General features: G+C 33.6%; 1 protein-coding gene across 1 annotated transcript in view; it reads left to right on the top strand.

Annotated features, from left to right (window-relative positions):
• The first annotated feature begins 993 nt into the window (after positions 1-993).
• WDR27 (WD repeat domain 27) overlaps positions 994-23,813 on the top strand; it is a 246,826-nt gene continuing 224,006 nt past the window's right edge. Inside the window, exons 1-8 of the mRNA XM_051998158.1 lie at positions 994-1,112; positions 9,022-9,217; positions 9,931-10,072; positions 14,240-14,364; positions 14,929-15,042; positions 16,506-16,557; positions 17,719-17,789; positions 22,336-22,456. Coding sequence (XP_051854118.1) covers positions 994-1,112; positions 9,022-9,217; positions 9,931-10,072; positions 14,240-14,364; positions 14,929-15,042; positions 16,506-16,557; positions 17,719-17,789; positions 22,336-22,456 — 940 coding nt within the window. The remainder of the gene's footprint in view (positions 1,113-9,021; positions 9,218-9,930; positions 10,073-14,239; positions 14,365-14,928; positions 15,043-16,505; positions 16,558-17,718; positions 17,790-22,335; positions 22,457-23,813) is intronic.

The raw sequence follows: 23,813 nt of genomic DNA, 5'->3' as shown, positions 1-23,813 counted from the left end.
TAGAGATGCTGTGAAGGTCGAAATGACAAAATTTGACAAGAGACAGAGAGAGACACACACAGAGACACAGAGCCTGAGACAATGAGGCACACACATACACACAGACAGAGACAGACAGACAGACAGGCAAAAGAGACGAGAGAGAGAGAGAGAGAGAGAGAGAGAGAGAGAGAGAGAGAGAGAGAGAGAGAGAGAGAGAGAGAGAGAGAGAGAGAGAGAGAGAGAGAGAGAGAGAGAGAGAGATACAGACAGAAAGACAGGCAGAAGAAAGGAGGAGAGAGAGACAGCAACACAAAGATTGGGAGAGAGATAGAGACAGACACACACACGCACACACACGAGTCCAATCCTGCTTTAAGAAATGAGCAAGGGCAGGATATTCCAAGTCGTAGAAGGGCGGGATTTGGCTTTCAGACCTAGCTTTCTTGCTGGTTCTGTGGACTGCCACTCCCCTCCCCCGCTCTGCTCTCAACCGGTTTGAACCGAACCCTTGCGATCCTTACTAGACCAGATTAGTGGAATCTGGTCACATTCCAGATAATCTACAATTATCTGGAAATAGTCGCCTTGCTCACAAAGTGAATTGTCCCATTCTGCACACCATCTCCATCCTTGGCGTCTTTGTTGCCTAGGATACAGAGGCGGGGACTCTTACTATACAAGTCCCTGGCATCGATTGTAAACCCCTCGGACTACGCCAATTTATTCACTCTTGGGAGAAGATCTTGTAAAGTGTAGGTGAAGGGATCTTAAACTTCCTTAACTCCTAACACTTTCGACTTGCCCCTTGCTCCTCCATTTTCCTCTCCCTCTTAATGTGCTCTTCTCAACTGGGACCATCTGGCTCCTTTCCTGCTTCTGTAGTCCTGCAAACCTGCGGCTGCCGGGGTTTTCTAAACTCTGAAGTAAGGGCTTTTAACCTTTTCTAGGGCATGAACCACTTTGGAAGTCTGGAGCAATCCTGTAGATCCCTACTCAGAATAATGTCTTTAAATGCATAAAAGAAAGTGTGTAGGATTACAGAGGAGACCAGTTATTTGGAAACCTAGTTACCAAATTATTAAAAAACGAAGTTCACTCCCTCTTTTCCAGTCTAATCAGAGATTCTTTGGGTGAGTAGGTAAAGAAACCTTTGACCAAATCCTTCTGGGTGTTTGGGATTGAGTTAAACGTCAAATAGAAATACTGGACAAGGAACCAATAAGGAGCAGACGTTCTAAAGGGGGGACCTCTGATTATGAACTCCTGCAGCAGAGAAACTGAGCAAGCATTATGAGACAAATAATCTCAAAGTAAACATTAGGTCTTTCTTGGCCAAGAATTTAATTTAATTCCAGCTATTTATTTTCTTTGGAAGAAATAAATTGAACATTGGGGACAGTAATTACTTTGTACTGGTCATCCCAATTAATAAAATTGAAAGGGAGTTTTTGGATAGATGTGTCATAATTTTAACAGATGCACCGAAAATGTCAGATGGCTATTAGCAGAGGTGCAATGTCAAGTCACATTTTTCCCCACTCTTATGCTATATTTAAGAAATTGAATTACTGAGTATTATTCAAATCATGTTTCCCTTTCTCCTTACTTACACAGAAATAACTTGTTTTATTTATACCTAACTAGCATAAGGAGAATCATTTAGTTTATTTAAATAAAATTTGTAACCAAAGGTAATTTACTGATTTGTAATCTAAAATTTGGATATTAAAAACCATTGTTTTAATGCATTAAATTAGGTATTGATAGCTCAATACCAGGTAGAAAAAATGAACTTGCAAAAAATGCCTAATTTAGAACATAGACATTTGGTGAATATTGTAGAGTCATGGAAGGTTTTTAAGTTAGGGGAGTGATATGATATGAGCTGTGTTTTGTATAATTAATTTGGGAGAAGGGCATAAAAATGGAGTAAAAAGTGAACATGGGTTATCAGATAAGAGCATATTTTAGTGGTCCAGTTGATTTTATATTATTTGGTAATTTTGGGTGAGATAAGTAATGTTTTTTATTCATAGTCCACTTTTAAATCTACTATTCCTACTGATGACAAGCTAAAAAGTCAAAGTATTTCACATTCAGATATATAATTCATTTACTTTATTGATGGCAAATCAGATATTTAAGTAATCATAGATTTTTCACCAGAAGGGACCTTTTAGGTTGTTTAGTCCAACTGTTACTTTATATATATTTTATAGGACTGAGATTAGTAAGGGTTGAGCGACTTGTCCAGTAGTAAGTAACTCAAGTAGAATTTGAATCCAGAGCTTTTGACTCTTTTTAAAGCATACATTCCACTGTACCATAAAAAGTACTTTCCAACTTCCAGCCAAGATGATGGAGAGGACACACACATCTACTTAATCTCCGTCTTTGTTCTCAGAATTAATTTCATGACAAGGCCTCAGAATTAGTGCTTGACTGAAAAAAAAAAAAAACACAAATAATTACCAACAAAAGACATCCTTGAAATTTGCCAGAAAAGGTCTGTTTTTGTGTGTGGGTCGGGGCAGTTAGACCATGCAGACTGAAGGCAGCCACAGCACAGCAGACAGAGTACAAAGCTGACTGAGGGGATGGGGTGTGATCTCAGCTGTTTCTGAGGGGAGATCTTTAACACAGTGTTGGCTACTTTGTCCTGGCAGCAAGCCAGTAGAAAGCACCCTCTCAGAGCCGCAGTCTCAGAGCACAGACTCAGTGCAGCCATTACTGTCCTGCTAGTGCCTCACTGCTGCCTCCTGCAGTCTGTGGAGGAAATTCCGTAATACCATCCAGCTCCAGCCTCCCCCCCACCAAAAAAAAAAAAAAAAAAAAAAAAGCAGATTGCATTTGTTTTTTGGCTAGTTTGTTTTCTTTGATTCTTCTTTGACAAAATGAACAAAAAATTAAAATGGACTCTATTGATAGCTTCTATATGGATAGAGAGCAAACTTTAAAACCTGAGAAGATTAAAAACAGACTGTCTCCAGATGAATCCCCAAAAGGGGATATGATTTGGTCCTTAACATAAAAAATTCTCATAGAAGAAATTAAAAAGGCTTTCACAAGAGAGCTAGAAGAAAAATGGGAAAAGGAAAGGGAAGCTTGGCAAGAGACTCTGGAGAAGTCATCCCACTCATTTAAAGATAGAGTAGATAAAGAAATCAAATCCTTGAAAAACAGAATTAGTGAATTGGAAAAAGAAAATAGCTCTCTAAAAAATAAAACTGGCAAAATGGAAAAAAAAATTCCATAGAATAAACAACTCAAAAACTCAATTGGACAATTAGAAAAAGATATAAAAAAAGTGAGTGAAGAAAATAACTCATTGAAAAATCAGAATTGAACAGATGGAATTGAATGACTAGAGGAGACACCAAGAATCAGTCAAGCAAAACTAAAAAAATGAAACAATGGAAAAAAATATCAAATACCTTCTTGGGAAAACAACAGACCTGGAAAATAGATCTAGAAGAGACAATATGAGAATTATTGGAAAAATATGATGAAAAAAAGAGTGTGGTCACTATATTCCAGGAAATTATAAAAGAGAACTGCCCAGAAGTTATAGAAACAGAGGGTAAAATAGACTTCATAAAGAATTCATTGATCACTTACTAAAAGGGACCCTACAATCAAAACTCCAAGAAATATTGTAGCTAAATTCCAGAACTATCAAACCAAGGAAAAAATATTACAAGCTGCTAGAAAAAATCAGTTCAAATATAGAGGAACTACAATAAGGATTACCCAGGATCTAGCAGCGTCCTCATTAAAGGATCAAAGGACCTAGAATCTGATACTCCGAAAAGCTAAGGAACTTGGTATGTAGCCAAAATAACTTACCCAGCCAAAATGAGCATTTTTTTTCAGGGAAGAAGATGGACATTCAATGAAATAAGGGAATTTCATCTATTTCTAATGAAGAAGCTGGAACTAAACAAAAAATTTGGTCTCTAAATATAGAACTCAAGAGAAACCTAAAAAGGTAAAAATAAATCTTGGGAACTATATTTCTATTATAAAGATATATAAAGAACACATGTATACTAGAAACTAGAGGTGGAAAGGAAATTGTACCCGGAAAAGGGTAAAGTGGGGGTACTACATCTCATGAAGAGGCAAAGGAAACCTATTATATTTGAAAGAAAGAAAGGAGGGGGATGAACATAGTGTGTATCATACTCTTGTCAGAATTGGTTTAAAGAGAAAAATATTAGACATATTTGATTTATGGTGAAACTTCTTCCACTTCATTGAAAAGTGGGAGGGGAAAAGTGAAAAGGAAGGAGTAAGCTAAGTGGAAGGGAATACAGAAATTGTGAGGAAAAGGGGTAAAATAGGAGAAGGAGGAGGAACTCTAAGGTCAGGGGGAGGGATACTAAAAAGGGAGGGCTATGAGAAGCAAGTGGTGTTCACAAGTTTAATACTTGGGAAGGGAATAAGAGGGAAGGAAAGGAGAAAATCATAAGAAAGGGTTAACAAGATGGCAAGTAATACAGAATTGGTCATTTTAACCATAAATGTGAATGGGGTAAACTCCCCCATAAAGAGGAAGCAGTTAGCAGACTGGATTAAAAGTCAGAATCCTACAATATGTTGTTTACAGGAAACACACTTGAAGCACAGGGATGCATACAGAGTAAAGGTAAAAGGTTGAAGCAGACTCTACTATGCTTCAGATGAAGTAAAAAAAGCAGGAGTAGCATCCTGATCTCAGATCAAGCAAAAGCAAAAATTGATCTAATTAAAAGAGATAAGGAAGGCCACTTTATCTTGCTAAAGGGTAGCATAGACAATGAAGCAATATCAATATTAAACATATATGCACCAAGTGGTGTAGCATCTAAATTTTTAAAAGAGAAATTAAGAGAGCTGCAAGAATAGACAGCAAAACTATAATAGTGGGAGATGTCAACCTTGTACTCTTAGAATTAGATAAATCAAACCACAAAATAAGAAAGACATCAAAGAGGTAAATAGAATACTAGAAAAGTTAGATATGATAGATCTTTGGAGAAAACTAAATGGAGATAGAAAGGAGTACACTTTCTTCTCAGCAGTTCATGGAACCTATACAAAAATTGACCATATATTAGGACAAAGAAACCTCAAACTCAAATGCAATAAGGCAGAAATAGTAAATGTATCCTTTTCAGACCATGATGCAGTGAAAATTACATGCAATAAAAAGCCAGGGGAAAATAGATTTAAAAAAATTGGAAACTAAATAATCTTATACTAAAGAATGAGTGAAACAGCAAATCATAGACATAATTAACAATTTCACTCAAGAAAATGATAATAATGAGATGTCATACCAAAATGTGTAGGATGCCGCCAAAGTGGTAATAAGGGGAAATTTTACATCTCTAGAGGCCTACTTGCATAAAATAGAGAAAGAGAAGGTCAATGAATTGGGCTTGCAACTAAAAATGCTAGAAAAGGAAGAAATTAAAACCCCCCAGTCAAACACTAAACTTGAAATTCTCAAAATAAAAGGAGAGATTAATAAAATTGAAAGTAAAAAAAAAATTGAATTAATTAATAAAACTAAGTGTTGGTTCTATGAAAAAACCAACAAAATAGACAAAGCCTTAGTAAGTCTGATTAAAAAAAGGAAAGAGGAAATTCAAATTGTTGGTCTTAAAAATGAAAAGGGAGAACTCGCCACTAATGAAGAGGAAATTAGAGCAATAATTAGGAGTTACTTTGTCCAACTTTATGCCAATAAATTTGATAACTTAAATGAAATGGAAGAATACCTTCAAAAATATAGCTTGCCCAGATTAACAGAGAAGTAAATTGGTGAAACAGTCCCATCTTAGAAAAAGAAATAGAACAAGTTATTAATCAGCTCCCTAAGAAAAATCCCCAGAACCAGATGGATTTACATGTGAATTCTATCAAACATTTAAAGAATAATTAACTCCAATGCTACATAAACTATTTGGAAAAATAGGGATTGAAGGAGTCCTACCAAACTCCTTTTATGACACAGACATGGTGTTGATACCTAAATCAGGTAGGTTGAAAACAGAGAAAGAAAATTATAGACCAATCTCCCTAATGAATATTGATGCTAAAATCTTAAATAAAATATTAGCAAAAAGATTAAAGAAAATCATTCCTAGGATAATAACTATGACCAAGTAGGATTTATACCAGGAATGCAGGGCTGGTTCAATATTAGGAAAACTGTTTGCATAATTGACCATATCAATAACCAAATTAACAAAAACCATATGATCATCTCAATACATGCCGGAAAAGCATTTGATAAAACCCAACATCCATTCCTGAGAAAAACACTTGAGAGTATAGGAATTAATGGACTTTTCCTTAAAATAGTCAGGAACATCTATTTAAAACCATCAGTAAGCATCATATGCAATGGGGAAAACCTGGAACCTTTCCAGTAAGATCTGGAGTGAAGCAAGCTTGCCCACTATCACTATTATTATTCAATAGTGTATTAGAAATGCTAGCTTTGCCAATAATATTTGAGAAAGAAATTAAAGTAATTAGAGTAGATAATAGGGAAACCAAACTATCACTTTTTGCAGATGATATGATGGTATACTTAGAGAATCCCAGAGATTGTACTAAAAAGCTATTAGAAATAATTCATAACTTTAGCAAAGTTGCAGGATACAAAGTAAATCCACATTAATCCTCAGCCTTTTTATACATCACCAACAAAATCCAACAGCATGAGATACATAGAGAAATTCCATTCAAAATAACCATCAATAGCATAAAATATTTGGGAATCTATCCACCAATGGAAAGTCAGGAATTATATGAGCAAAATAACAAAACACTTTCCATACAAATAAAGTCACATTTAAATAATTGGAAAAATATTAAGTGCTTTTGGATAGGCCAAGCGAATATAATAAATATGACAATACTCCCTAAAGTAATCTGTTTATTTAGTGCTATACCAATCAGACTCCCAAGAAACAATTTTAATGACCTAGAAAAAAAATAACAAAATTCCCAAAAATCAAATGAAGGTGGCCTAGCTGTACCTGATCTAAAACTATATTATAAAGCAGCAGTCACCAAAAACATTTGGTATTGGCTAAGAAATAGATTAGTTGATCAGTGGAATAGGTTAGGTTCACAGGACAAAATAGTCAATAATTATGTCAATCTAGTGTTTGATAAACCCAAAGATCCCAACTTTTGGGATAAGAATTCATTATTTGACAAAAACTGCTGGAAAAACTGGAAATTAGTATGGCAGAAATTAGACATGGACCCATACTTAATACCATATACCAAGATAAGATCAAAAGGGTCCATGATTTAGGCATAAAGAACAAGATCATAAATAAATTAGAGGAACATAGGATAGTTTACCTCTCAGACTTGTGGAAGAGGAAGGAATTTGTGACCAAAGCAGAACTAGAGATCATTATTAATCACAAAATAGAAAATTTTGATTACATCAAATTAAAAAGCCTTTGTACAAACAAAACTAATGCAGACAAGATTAGAAGGGAAGCAACAAGCTGGGAAAACATTTTTACAGTTAAAGATTCTGATAAAGGCCTCATTTTCAAAATATATAGAGAATTTACTCTATAAGAAATCAAGCCATTCTCCAATTGATAAATGGTCAAAGGATATGAACAGACAATTTTCAGATGATGAAACTGAAACTATTAGCACTCATATGAAAGAGTGTTCCAAATCACTATTGATCAGAGAAATGCACATTAAGACAACTCTGGGATACCACTACACACCTGTCAGATTGGCCAAGATGACAGGAAAAAATGATGAATGTTGGAGGGGATGTGGGAAAATTGGGACATTGATGCATTGTTGTTGGAGTTGTGAACGAATCCAACCATTCTGGAGAGCAATCTGGAATTTTGCCCCCAAAGTTATCCAACTTTGATCCAGCAATGCTACCACTGGGCTTATATCCTAAAGAGATACTAAAGAAGGGAAAGGGACCTGTATGTACCAAGATGTTTGTGGCAGTCCTGTCTGTAGTGGCTAGAAACTGGAAAATGTATGGACGCCCATCAATTGGAGAATGGCTGGGTAAAATTGTGGTATATGAATGTTATGGAATATTATTGTTCTATAAGAAATGACCAGCAGGATGAATACAGAGAGGCTTGGAGAGACTTCCATGAACTGATGCTGAGTGAAATGAGCAGAACCAGGAGATCATTATATACCTCAACAAAGATACTGTATGAGGATGTATTCTGATAGAAGTGGATTTCTTCGACAAAGAGAAGATCTAATTCAGTTCCAATTGATCAGTGATGGACAGAATCAGCTATCCCCGGAGAAAGAACACTGGGAAATAAGTGCAAACTGTTTGCATTTTTGTTTTTCTTCCAGGGTTATTTTTACCTTCTGAATCCAATTCTTCCTGTGAAATAAGAGAACTGTTTGGTTCTGCAAACATATATTGTATCTAGGATATCTATAACTTATTTAACATGTATAAGATTGCTTGCCATTTAGGGGAGAAGATAGAGGGAGGGAAGGGAAAAGTCAGAACAGAAGTGAGTGTGAGAGATAATGTTGTAAAAAATTACCATGCATATATACTGTCAATAAAAAGTTATAATAAAAAAAAAAACAGTACTTTCCAACCTTTGGAAGCACAACTCATATATCACTCCCCTATTCAAAAACCTTCAATGATTGCACAGTAACCTATGAAATGTCTATGTCTAAATTAAGCATTTTTTGGGAAGCTTATTTAATGCATTAAAACTGAATGGTGGTTCTCCATATATGTAATTTTTAATGCCCAAATTTTAGGTTACAGTTCAGTAAATTACTTTTGATTATCTCATTTTGCAGATTAAAAAATTTAGGAGCCTCACAGTTTGTGAGTTAGTCAGAACTTGAAGCGAAGTCTTCAAATTATACTTCACTAGTACAAATTAAGTATTAGACATGGTTTTTGCCACAATTAGATCAATTAAGAATTTTTTGAGGTGTAGTTATAATATCAGCCTTAAATATCTTAATAGAGATTATGTAACTTTTTATTTTCAGCTTTAATATGGAAGCTTCAGAAAATGCCTCTTCTAATAAGGTTAGCTATGTTGTTAACATAGTTCAAGAAAGACATTTAATGGAATCTGAAGAATCAGCATCTCATGTTCAACTTGCTTGCAGTCAACATTATTGTGCTTTCCCTTTAAATGGAAATAAACTTTGCATATGGAATACCAACAGCCCTTTCAATCAGGTACTTAAAATTTATACTGAATATGTTATGTTTATAAAGTATGATACAAAGGAATATGAACTATGAGGTGGTAAAGTGGATGTAACACTGCTCCTGTAGTCAAGAGGAACTGAGTTCAAATGTGACTTCAGATACTTACTATCTGTATGAGTATGGACAAGTCACTTAATTCTGTTTACCTCAGTTTCCTCCTCTGTATAATGAAAGGGAAAAGAAAATGGTAAACCATTCCAGTATCTTTGCCAAGAAAACCCAACTGGGGTCACAAAGACTTAAAAATATTGAAATAAACTCTACAATAAATGAATATATAATACGTAACATAATTTGTTATATGGTATTAAAAGATTACTAACACAGGTTTTTAAAGTAGCTTTAGATGTAAGGACGAAATAAATAGGGCTTTTCAAACAAGCTTTAAAATCCAGAAGGTTTTTTTTTTTTAAAGGCTGTTACAGACAATGATTGATCTCTTTGAATTTTGTGGGATATGGTTCTTGCCAGGATTATGAATGGAAATTATATGAATTAAATTCAAGATTTGTTATTAAGAGCTTAGTATGTTTCCAGTATTTCTAAAAATAGTATTTAATCAAATACTAATGAGAATGTTAAATTTCAGAAGATTTGAATCTTATTTTTTTTTTAGTTTTGTATTTTATGTAATGATGTATAATATTGGTACTTGTTGATTTTTTTTTTTTTTTTTTTAGCCATTGCACTTGGAAGGACATCATCAGTCAATTACTGCTGTGACATTTGGAAACACAGTTAATCCACTTTTTGTCTGTTCTGCATCTTGTGACTATGTAATAGTTTGGAACTTATTGGAATGTGAAGAAAGAATATTAGAAGGTAAAAATAGTTTTTACAGATGAGCTTTTAAAATAAAAAAATACTATGTCTTATTTATTCTTAAATGTATTTTGATAATATAAAATATTTGGATTGACATGCTATTTAGCTCATCTATTTCTTTGTGGTCATGATTTTTAGTCAATAGGAAAGTCATTTTGAGAGACAAAAAGAAAAATTGGCTATGGTCATCAAATCAAGGAATTTATGGTATAGTTGGAAAGATGAGATATTAAATACTTCTGACTGGAGAGGGTGGAGGATGGCCATCAGAAATTTCCTTTTTTAAATTTCTTCTTATTTAAGAAGGGAACCCAGAGAGTCACTTCTTTATCTCCCACTACATAATTTAGATCTTTGCAATATTTATAGTAATATTATATGATTACAATAACTCAAACTCATTCCTCCTCAGTTCTCTCTGGCCCTGGGGGCATAATTTATTGCAAATTCCTATTCTATTCTTGTGCATCAGTAGTGAAAGGGCTCCTAATTTACCTGGGTCTCCAAAAAACACAAGATTAATATTGCAAGAGGGCAGTAGAGTCAACAAAATAAATATTATCAGGAGAGGAAAATGAAAGGAACATAGAATTCTGTGCTATAAAATTGAATTTTCAAGCCTAAACCAAAGGTCCTTCAGCCCCCAAGCTTTTATATACATGGTGCAATCTCAGAGAAAATAAATCTTCAGTCAGAAGTTAGAACCTGCCTTGAACCTGGTGACTTTTGGTCTTTTTAAGGTGATCAGCTAGATTATTATTGTTATTATTATTTTTTTTGTTCTTTATTTTATTTATTTATTTATTTTTAAAAATATTTTATTTTATTTTATAATAGCTTTATATTGACAGAATCCATGCCAGAGTAATTGTTTTTTTTTTTTACATTATCCCTTGCACTCGCTTCTGTTCCGATTTTTCCCCTCCCTCCATCCACCCCCTCCCCTAGATGGCAAGCAGTCCTATATATGTTAGATATGTTGCAGTATATCCTAGATACAATATATGTTTGCAGAACCGAACAGTTCTCTTGTTGCACAGGGAGAATTGGATTCAGAAGGTAAAAATAACCTGGGAAGAAAAACAAAAATGCAAATAGTTCACATTCATTTCCCAGCATTCTTTCTTTGGATGTAGCTGCTTCTGTCCATCATTTATCAATTGAAACTGAGTTAGCTCTCTTTGTCAAAGAAATCCACTTCCATCAGAATACATCCTCATACAATATCGTTGTTGAAGTGTATAATGATCTCCTGGTTCTGCTCATTTCACTTAGCATCAGTTCATGTAAGTCTCTCTAAGCCTCTCTGCATTCATGCTGCTGCTCATTTCTTACAGAACAATAATATTCCATAATATTCATATACCACAATTTACCTAGCCATTCTCTAATTGATGGGCATCCATTCAATTTCCAGTTTCTAACCACTACAAACAGGGATCAGCTAGATTATTTAAGAAAGAAGCATTGATATAATTCATCCGTAAATATATCCATATGTAAATATATGTGTGTATATATGTATGTGTATATACATAATACATATAAAGAATATACTAGAGATATAGGATTATGTAACTGTATATATATTTTAACATCTTCTGGTCTAGGAATAAAACATCTTGAAAGCACATTATACTAATTAGATTGGTCTGACTATTCAAATTTATTTATCTACAAGCCAATTGTAAATTGGCTTGTAACTTTCAAGTTTTCATATTTTCATCAAAAAAACATTTGAACTGTGTAATTTTGTGGTAATGTAGACAAGCAGGATTCTGCCAACAAAAAATTGTCAAGAAACTTTATATGACACATAATTTATTAATATTTCTGATCTATGGTGTGACTTCTGAATTGAACATTCCAAATAGATTATAATTTGTATGTTTTTGAATACTGCACATTATCAAAATTATTTAATCAAGTGAAATTAAGAGGGATATTTATATATAGGAAGTTATCAAATTAGTAATGAGTTAAGTTTCAAAGTTGATTCATATATTTAGTGTTAGATTTCCAGGCCACTCAGAAAAATGTGTGTAATTGATTACATTGTATTATTGATATAATAGAATCCAACCACCATGTGCAACAATGATTCCATAAGAATATATAAAAGAGAGGTGTAATTTGAGATACTTCATATATGTTTCCCTGCTTCTAGCCTTGGTCATGGCTCTTCCACTTTAAGATGGTTTTTAGGTCAGGCGTTATAAAAGAAGCTGGGGGTTGTGGTAGCAGGGTGGGAGTCGGGTTCATGAATTAGGATGGATCCCTTTGATTAAGTTGTTGGACAGAACATGGGGGTAATAAGAAATTGGGATGAAGGCAATGGGAACATCTGAGGAGGCAAGTATGGGCTAGGTAATTGAGGTAAGAAGTTCATCTTCCCTGTCTCTCTTCCCATCAATTAGAGTTCAGTGCAGTTCTTGGTAGGAGCAGGAGAAGGGTGAAGTAATTTATCAATATTGGGATCTTATGATAAATTGGGATATGTAAAAGCATTTCTATTTTTATTTCCTTTTTGTCTTTATCTTTATTTTTCTTTCCTTACCCCTTCTCTCCTCTTTCCTTATTTCTTGTTTTACTTCTAACAGGATTGTTGTTCAATTGTTTCAGTCATGTCTAATTTATGTGACCGCATTTGGAATTTTCTTGGCAAAGATATTAGAGTGTTTTGCCATTTCTTTTTCCAGCTCATTTTACAGATGAGAAAACCGAGGCAAAGGGGTTTGGTTATGTGACTTACCTAGGGCTACACTGCTAGTAAATGTCTGAAGCAGAATTGAACTTCATGAAGAAGATGAGTCTTCTTGACTCTACTAGGACCAGTGCTCAGTCCACTGCCACCTAGCTCCTCTTCTAACAGAGAGCAGGGAATAATTGTAATTGGTGTAAAATTAAGTCGTTATGGTAGGATAGAATCTACTTTCAATTTCCCTTCTCTCTACCTTTCCTCTTTCCCTATTCCTCCTGCTACCATCCCAGGGACAAGACTGAAGAGAGGGTAACAAAGACCAACAATGATTAGTATCCCAAATAATGGCATAGTCTATAGTAGTGATTAGGAAAGGGGAAAAATCTTCAGTCATGCCTGTGGGGAGGAAAAGTAGTCCTGTGATCGTCTTACTAGAGTTTGGAACTGGAATTTATATGTAATATAAATACATGAAGGGATAGCTTTTTTCAAAGGTTCTTAACTTGTGGTCCATGAACTCTGAAGAAGTCTGTGGATACATTTTAAAAGGTCTGTGTACATCTCTATATCCACTAGCCTCTAATAAACTTAGCATTTCCTTCATTTATACATTTAAAAAGCAGTATTCTGAGAAGGCTTCAGGCTTCACGACATTGTCAGGAGATCCACAAAATACAAAAACATGTTAAGAAGCCTTTATTTCCTTAAGATTTGGGGGGTTTCGAGTTATTTCTTTAATGGGGCAAGAACTTTAGTGAAATTATCTAGGAAGAAATAAGAGATATTTCATTTATAAAATAAAGAGAATTTTTAGTGGGAAAAATGTTGACATTTTCATAGTTAGTTTGCTTAATTAACAATTCTTCTGCATTGTCATAGAAAGCTTAGGTTAAAATGAAGTACCACTTCTAGAACATGATTTGGTTAGTTAGTTCCAGTAGAACTTGCTTTAATTTTTTATTGACATAATTTTCATATCAAATTTGGAGAGAATTTTCTGATTAGCCATATTTAACGAAGGCCCACATCCATCCCTGACTTCAAAAGGCCAATTCATAATTTATATTTGAACCTAGAGAATTAATTTAATATCATGTGAAGATGAGATTTTTGGTATATTCCATCTATAGTATGTAAACATATTGATAGATTAAAAATGTCTGAGTGTAATTTTTTACTTAGAAAGAACTATCAAAGATGTTCCTCTAATAAAATTCTTTTACTATAGTCACTTCAACTAAGAAGAGTTTTTAAATGTAGAAATATCTTCAGAAGAAGCTTTATATTGTCATTGTTCTGTTATATCACTAAGCATGCAAAATTGGGGTTCACTGCTTTTGTTTTAGAAATCATCTGGGTTCCACAAATTATATTATTTTATTTTCTCATGATATAGTCTAGTTATGCTATTTTGATATTGGCAACTGATTATGAATTGGTATTAATGATAAAAATTGTTATAGGGTTAACTCCTCAAGGAAATGTCATAGGAACACTTTTGGGAATGGTGCTTTATTTGAGATTTAGTCCAGATGACCGTATTATTGCTGTATGTGCTGAAAATGACATATTCATGCTTGATGCTAAGGTAAGACTTTTAGCATTATAGAATAATTAGAATAATTTAAATCTCAAATGAGATCTTAAAGATATAAGATACGGCATGTTAAAGAGTCTGTAATATATTTTAAAGAAGAGTTTAAACTGAGAGGCTCTCATATTTCTTAATTTTTTTTTTCTTTTCTTCTTCCTTCTTCTGATGTGATTTATAATGTGGGATTTGGTACCAAATGATGTCAGGCACCAAACGTTGGGGTTCAGTCATGTGAAGAATTCACAATGGCCATTCTTTTTGACAAAAGGTAGATTTATTTAGAGGAACAGATTATAGACAAAATGGAAGGCTACAAGAAACACCAGGAATTACTGATAATTTATAGCCTATGATACCTGGTACTTCTTTCTAGCTTTGAACCTGATTCATAAAATCTATTTAATTACTAAAGAATCTGGAGAAGAGAATTACAATAGTCAAAGTAGAACAAGAATTTTAATATAAATGTTTCTTCTGGTAGGTATGTGATATATAACTAATTAAATAATCAGAATTACTAAAATAAATTATACTAAGGAAGTTTCTCCTAAATTACAGTCTGAAACTATATTAACTGAGCTGAAAGGTCACATTGGTCCAGTTACTGCAGCTGAATTTTGCACCTGGCAAAAAAATGTAATAATATCAGTGTCTGAAGACAGAAGCTTTAAGGTAAGAAAATGACTCATTAAACTACTGTTTAAATTGATTTTTTTTTTTAAAGAATAGAGAGCTTTTCCCTTCCATTTAGAATCATGGAACAATAAGAAAAGAAGTTGATTTACTGGATATGTCAAATGGAACCTATTTAAACAGATCTGACGTCTCTTTAAAGTAGTCTAGTTTGGGGTCAAATTCACACTCAGACAGGATTAGGTTTCTGGTAGAAATATTTTGGCTTGGAATGATCTTAAATATATCATGATCCAGATTGTTAAGGCTGTCCTTCATTTAAGAGATATTCTGGTGATTGGGTCATTTTTGGATCCTGTTGGGAACTGATTTTCTTTGCAGTTCATATACATTTTCTGGTCCTGGAAATTCTAAACTAGAATCTCATAATAGCTTCTATGATGTTTTGCTTTCTTTGACATCATTTTTAACAAGTGTTCTAATGATCTTACTATTTCTATTCTGGATTTTCTTACTATCTTTTCATTCTTTCTATCTTTATTATCAATATCTTGTTCACTGCCTGGTTTATAAATATTTTTTGATGTCTTCTCTTTATGACTAATGTTATTTTTCTATGACTAACAACTGGCTAAGATATTTGTAGGACAGTAGTTTAGTGGTCACTACTGTAGTTAATAGTAAAGAATACTATTAATAATAATTTACTATTATTTACTAATAATAATTTGCTTTCTTTGACATCATTTTTTAACAAGTATTCTAATGATCTTACTATTTCTATTCTGGATTTTCTTACTATTCTTTATAAAAATAATAATTACTATTATATTAATTTATAATAATAGTAAAGTCCGAGTATGACTGTAGCAAAAAAATTTACTTTTTTTCTCATAAGAAAGGGTGTGTAGTCTCTGACACACAAAACATAGTTTGAGAGACAAAAATACAGGCACCCAGGCAAAGGATGTTCCTTAAGGCCGATTTTCCCCTCCCCAGTTCCCTGTCCTCTTTCCCCTTAAGCTGGGATTTCTAAAGTACAGTTTCTCTCTCTCTCTCTCTCTCTCTTTTTTTATTAAAGAGAAGTAAGAAAGCCTGAGGCTATCAAATGCGTAGGTGTTTCCCACTAAATCATATGGAGCCTCTTTTATAGAAAGAGAAGATAACAGTGGAAAGCTAAGGGCAAACAATAAAAAATTATTTTCAAATCTCAGGCCACTATCCCAGATTATAAAACCTGTCCTCACCCCCAAGGAGCTTACATTTTTATATTCTATTGAGGGACATGACCTGCATCCCCCATCACCTCTGAGGTTCTTGTGGGTTTCAGTTTTCTAATTTAAGTTTCATTTCTCCAATTTATTCTAATTCTGGAAACCAAATAAATGCCCATCCATTTCTCACAATATGGTATTTTTTGTAAATAATTTTATTTTATGACAGCCTTCCAAGTTCTGATATTTTCTAAACTACATATGTGCATATATATATTTCCCCAAAAGGTCTGGGATCACTGTACTGGATTATTGTTATACAATTCAGCAGTAATAACAGGTAAACTTTTACATTTCAATACTTTATGATTAAATTTCAGATTAAAAGTCTCAAAAAGGCTAAACCAGATTAAAGGGAAAAATGCCTCTCTGTTGCTGGGGAAATGACAATGGAGGGTAGATAGAAGAGGAAACTTTTTCAGATACATGTATGAGAAAATTGAATGATAATGACTGTCTTTTCAAGTAATTTTTGAGTGGTCAGAATGTGTCAGAATATATATTTCTTGTAATGATTTAGATTCCCCCTCCCCTGCCCCAATGGGAGGGTGAGATAGGAGAGAAGATAGATTTTTATTAATTTTAAAAAATGTTAAAAGACAACGAAATAACATCACTTAATTCAGTTGACTTATTGTTTTGATCAGAGATGGAAATCAAACAGTAGGTATCAGTTGGCTCAGTCATATGAAACAATTTATATTATTTCCTTCCCCAGTCATTTCTTTGGTGTATAGACCAGAATATAGAGTTTGTGAAGGGGAAAATAATAATTGTATAGAAATATAGGTTGGAGCCTGGTTGTGAAGGACTTTAAATGCCAAAGTGAAAGTTTCTATGTTTTCTTAGAGATAATAAGAAACCTCAGAAGGTTTGCTAGCAGGGGAGTGATAAAGTCCAGGGCAGTGATAAGATCCAGCAGCCTGGTGGGAAATTAAGAATGATCTATCTGCTTTTCTTAATTAGAAATTCTGAGAGAAACTCTCTATTCCCCAATTAGAAGGAAGGGCCTTAAGGGGCAGAGGATATTTCCAAAGTGGTATATGTAAATTTCTCAGAATTAATGAATTCAAGTTGTTTTAATATTAATTAATTTATTTAATAAAATATTTATTAAGAATTATAAGAATCCTATATAAAATTCTTGCTAAATAGTGGGGGTGATAAAAAGTTTAGATAAGCCAGGAACACTCTAATGTTTCTATCTTTGGCATAAGTGAATTGATATGCCATCTTTTTATTTGAGATAACTTCTCTTATGTCCATGTATTTTTAAAATGAGCAGAATTCATTCTAAGCATTTTAAAATAACTCCTTTTGTGGAAAAAATTAATTTGATTTTTCAAACTTATTTTAAAAATAGAGTAAAAATAAAACTGTTAATGTTTTTATCTGAAAAATATATACCTTTAAATAAAGGTAATTATGTTCTTTTGAATAGCCTATCCTCTCCTAAGTTTGTTCATTTATGAAGAAAAGGAACAATTTGTTACTGGGAATTCTGATGGCCAGGTGAGAGAATTCTTTAAAAATATTTAAGTATAAACTATTGTTAAGCTTACACATGATTCTCCATTTTTCAACTTTATGTATTTTTATTGGCTTTCTCCATACTTGGAATTTTTTCTCTTCTCATATCTATCTCCTGATTTCCCTAATGCCCTTCAAGTACCATTTAAAATCCCACCTTCTAAAAGGAACTTTTCTCTATTGTTGAAGTATGAGAAATGAAGGTCAAGAGATCCCCTGACAGCAGTGGGATCCCCTGGCTGGTCCCAGGCTTTCTGAAAGAATTTGCAAACCCAAATGAAAGAGGTGAGGTTTGTGGCAAAAAATGAGTTTATTACACTTAAGAAAACAGCTTTTTTTTTTTTTTTTTTTTAGCAGGCAAAATCCTGTTAGGATTATATGCAAAAGTTTGGGCACACAGTATTTGATTATATTGTTTTTTTTTTTGGCCCTGAGCTAGGGAACAATTTGAGGGACTAATTTTCATCCAATAGAGGGTAGTGATTATGCCCCAGACCAAGATCTCCAATTGAATGAGATTACTATCTGGTAGGTTTCTCTATGAACTGGAGAGTGGGGCCCCTCCCAAAGACCAGGAGGGTTTGAGACCCAGGATCATTCTTCCCCCGAAAATTAAAGGGGACACAGTTTACATCAGAGCCTTTCCAACCCTTCTTTCTCAAAGATTAAGGGGACAGATTACATCACTATTCTCCTTAATGCTAGTGTCTTCTCTCCATTAGTGGATCCCCATTTTATCCTGTTTATATCTTATTTGAACACAGTTGTTTATGTGTTGTCTCTTCTATTAGACTATGAGTTCCTTGAAAACAGAGATTTCCCTTTTCCCCTTATATCCCTAGCAGAGTTCCTGCTTAATAAATACTTAATGACTAATGAAATTATACATAGAAAAAAGTGCATGATGCAGATTTTCTCTGTTGAAAACATTTCCTAAAATTGTTCTAAATCTTATAGTCTTAATCAGACCCAGATGCTCAAGTCTCTAGGACAAAAATCTTGGTAGAGTCATACTGACTTTATTTCAGTTATATTTGGAACCTAAATTTAAATAAGAAAAGTAAACTTGCATGGTAGGAATTTGAGACTGACTGAAGGAGCTCCCTCAAGGAATCTTCAAATATAGTTAGTGGAGGTAAGGGTTCATTCAGCTTTGTATTTTACACTACATTTTTTTAAAAACTTAAATTACCTATATCAAATGAATGCAAGTTGTTGGCTGACAGGGAAAGAACTGTATCAGCCTCATCTCTGGGGATCTGTCAGACAGAACTCAGAGCAGTCATATTTGATGCATATAACATTTTGGGAAAATATGACATATCTATTTGCAAAGATAGAACAATTTTAGAAATTAGAATGTTATTAAATTGAGTGAAATCTACCCTTGGGTTTAAACTAATGGAGAAATCATTTTCATAGATATTTAGTTTTATAAAGAACCAATTTAATATGTGTTCCTTTGGCAGCTCTCAACTTCCTGAGAGAAATTAAATAACTTGTTCCACATCATTCAGCTGATAGGGGTGCCAGGACTTCTTCTAAGTTCTTCTAACTATAATCCTAGTGCTCTTTTCACCACATTTATTGAAAAGGAATCATTTAATAAAAAGAATAACAATAACAACAACAGTAACTGCCCCTCAAAGATCAAACCATTGTCAATATTATAGAGTAGGAGGGATGGCAAAAGAAGGGAATGCCAGCCAAGGTATTGTGCAAGCAGAAGCTGTATATACCCTGAGACAGCTATGATAGCCATGAAAGTCTGGCAGGAACCCAGAAATTATGATGAATCCATGAATTGGGTAAGTATTCTGGCCAGCATCCTTCTTTATTTGTTAAAAATGCTTCTGTGCCTTTTGCCCCTGATCATAGGAACAGATAAACCATAGGTGTCCATGAAATGACTGGAAGATGTGAATGATATCATCAAATCATAACAGAATTGGAAATAACTGTTATAGACAAGAGGTTCTTATTATGTTTTTGTTAATTATGCAGTTACTTTTCAGACGTATACAATACATTGTTGACTAATGTGGGATAATTATTAAAAAAACAAACAACCCCAAATCAAAAAACTAACATATCATCCTTAAGACTTGGATTAGGTGAAATAACTTTTGAAAATTGAAAGATCTAAAGAGGGAGAAGATGAAGATCCCAAAATTATTAAAAACCTTTACCTAATGCAAATTCCAGAATTATATCTAATAATCATGCCTGTGGTCTCTGTGGCTGATGGAACTAAGGTTGACAGATGCCTTGCCTGGGAATTCTGGGCTGCAGAAGGTTAAGTCAGTTGGGTATCTGAACAGTTTATATTAATGTGGTTAATCTTTGGGAGTTCACAATCAAATTTTACCATGTTAAAGGATAAGACAATATGCATTCAATTATGCACAAATAAGATGTGTACAAGACAAACTGTAGGTAATCTCGGAGGGACGACATTAGCCGTGGGATATACTAGGAAGGAACTCTAGCTGAGTGATGGGATTTGAACTGAGAATTGAAGGAAGCCAGGAAGCCAGGGGTCAGAGATGAGTAAGGAGAATATTCCAGTTATAAGAAAAGTCAATGGAAAGAAATGGAACTGGGAGTTAATGTGTCTGTGAGAGAAACAGAGAGAAGGCCAGAATTGTTGGATTATAGAGAATGTGGAAGGAAGTAAAGTGCCAAAAGACTAAAAGACCTTGTCATGAACAGCTTGAAAAGCTAAACATGATTTTTATGGTTGATCTTGGAGGTAAATGGGGGCATGAAGAGTTAATTATTGATATATTGATATATTCATTCCATGAATGACATGGTTGGAATTGTACTGCAAATACTAGTACAAGTTATTTATACACCAGTGGATTTATTGACTATAACTGAAAGCAGTTTAACCATGAGTGGAGCCTATGAAACAGCTAAGATATAAGAACATAATAATAATAAAAAAACACCTGTAGGGATTCAGCTCCATAAAAGAAACACTGATGGAGGGATATATGATGTGATTCAGAAGTAGGATATTACCAGTAGAAATTACAGAAAAGTAATTCTTTTGGAACCTAGACTTAATGATGAACGTAGATTATACAATGAAAGGGCAGAAACTTTGTAGCACATCACCATAGGCCATAGAAGTATAGCACCTAGATTAGCTGCATCATACACAGTAGCAAATGACCATAATAATCTCATGTTTGATAAAACCAAAGATCTGAGCTAGTGGGACAGGAATTTACTATTTGATGAAAACTGGCAGAAGTTTGGCAGAAACTAGATATGGACTAGTATTTCACACTGTCTACTGAAATAATGTCAAAATGTAGACATGATTTAGATATTAAGAGTGATGATATAACCAATTAGGGGAGCATGGAAACTTTTACTTATTGGATTTATGGATAAGGAAATGGTTTATGACTAAGAGATAGAGGGGGATCATGGGTAATTAAATAGATAATTCTGATTACATGAAATTAAAATGTTTTTGCGGAAACAAAAGTAATGCAGCCAAGATTAGAAGCAAAAATTAGAAAAAAATTTACATCAAGTTTCTTTGATAAAGACCTAATTTTTCAAACATATAAGCCAAATTTATAAAAATAAGAGCCATCTCCTGATTGATAAACTGTTAAAAGATATGATCAGGCAGTTTTCAGAAGAGAAATCAAAACTATCAATAGTTACATTAAAGTATTCTAAATTACTAAATGCAAATTTAAACAACTCTGAGGTTTCACTTTTTCACACATCAGATTGTCTAACATGACAGAAAAGGAAAATGAAAAATTCTAGGAGGAATGTAATTTGATTCACCTCTGTAGTAGTCTCTAAAATGTTGAATATAAAGAAATAATTGTAGGATAATACTGAAAAATTTGTTGATGAGACTATTGTAGTACTTCAAACCTTGCAGGAATTATTGGATTCCTGGCACATGAATAATGGACAATGGATTCCTTTTGGACTATTTCTAGGACTTATGGACATGTATAAATTCTTCATGTTGATTCATGTTATTTGTTACATTACTACTAGCCTGTGTTATATTGCTATGTGCTTAAGTAATTGTGTGTAATGTCTCCCATGTTGATGCATTTATGTATACCTGTTTCAAGTTCTGGCCCTTAACATCTGCTAGTAGGATCAGATCAATCATACTGAACCATGCTGAATTAGATAATTATTGTCTCTATCAATTCTAATGACTTAATACTTTGTAAGGATTCCAACATAAGACTTGTTCCAGGATTATTTTTATCTGGACCTCATTGAAAAAACATGAAAATAATAAATATTGCAATACCAAAAATAAATGTCAGACAGCTTCAAAAGAAGATGAGAAATCTTTTAAGGTGACATGAATTGAGAGAATCTTAAAAGGAAGCAAGTGTAGAATAATCATCAAAAGGAAAATTACAATAAGAAAGTAAGATAACATCATATCTCATGAAGTTTTGAATTCTTTATCACATTTAGATATATTTTTCAAATAAATTTGACATCTTTTTTTGTTTTACCTTTTCAGGTTTGGATCTTCAGTTTGATCAGTGAGCATCATTATCGATGGGTAGCCCAATTTGACCTACGGAAAAAACAAGAGGTTTTCTTCAATAAAAGGATCAAATTAGCACAACGTAGCCAAATAGGTAACATTTCTAGAATATTTATTATATATGTCATGTCTTCATGCATATATTAGCAAAAATGACTAAGCACTTATTATGTGCAGAGGTTTGTCATTGATTAGGTCTTAAGTTGCCAGGTGAGCATTGGCAGAGAAAACTTGTGTCTGTAAGTAATCTGAAAGTCTAGCTACTGATAGAAGCAAGCAGGGAGGAGCACTGATAGGATTATAAGTGGACCCTTTTCATTTTGTTAAGGCCTTTTGTTCTAAAGTAGACTTTTCATTCAAGTGAATTTTTGATTACAATCCCACCTCAGGTGGAAGTCTCTGGAAACTCCATCTTTATTATATCCAATTACATCCAATTATATCTAATATCCAATAATTATATCTAAGCCAAGTTATGATGTCATCCAGTTCCCCATCCCCTCCCATTTGTATTTCCTCTATAAAAGATTTGCTCATACTGCAGATCCTTGTTAAACTTCTCAATGAATTTACCTTATCAGTCAGTGGTGGACTCCCTGTTACAGTTAAATTCTTTTTTAGGGTAGCTTGCCATAGTGTACTCCCTTCTAATGGTGTCTTTTGTTAATTGTTGGTTTTATTAGGGAATTTTTCTTTCCCCTTGTTGATTGCTAAAATCCTTATCCTTAAAAATCCTTATGAATCTGGACTGCTTTTAGCAGTGTGATAAAATCCTTACCACTTGATTTGAAAGGTATCTTTACTTAAAAATTCTTTTGAGATGATTCCTGATACTGCCTTCTAACCCCAACATACTTTTGGGAGTATCACCCTATATCCCATCATTTTGGTGAGTAATCATCATTTTGATAGTTTGGTATGGAGAGAATTTGTCTGTACCCTATAACAGCAACAGTATTATAAAAAATAAGTAGAAGACAATGCCATAGTCAGGACGGATATAAAAAAATACAAAGAAAGAAATACCAACAGATATGAATGATTCTTTTGGGCTGAAGATTTCTGAGTGGATTAGAGTTAGATAGGCTTAGACAGAATAGAAAAAGAGGATCAACACTTATCAGAGAGAAATTAGGAAAACATTCTAGGGGCAGTAGCAAATGCAAAGTTCTGAGAACATCTATATGACAAAAAGATGGCTTCAGGAATCTATCTAAGTCTGGCCTTGATGACCCCAAGAGGTATAAATTTGGGAATTACTAGGGAATTATTAAGGCCAAGTCCCATAATATGATGGAGGTATTATAAACTCTTGTAAGTTTATTACTACCTTAGGGGAATAATTATTATTTCCTGTCCCAGTGGAAATAGTTTTTGGTCTGAATAGCAAATGTTAGCATATTTTACAATAAAATATCTTTCTTTCTTCCATTATATTAATGGGGCTTCTT

Source organism: Antechinus flavipes, chromosome 4 (genome assembly GCF_016432865.1).
Source record: "Antechinus flavipes isolate AdamAnt ecotype Samford, QLD, Australia chromosome 4, AdamAnt_v2, whole genome shotgun sequence".
Taxonomy (NCBI): domain Eukaryota; kingdom Metazoa; phylum Chordata; class Mammalia; order Dasyuromorphia; family Dasyuridae; genus Antechinus; species Antechinus flavipes.
This window is presented reverse-complemented; position numbering and strand designations above follow the sequence as displayed.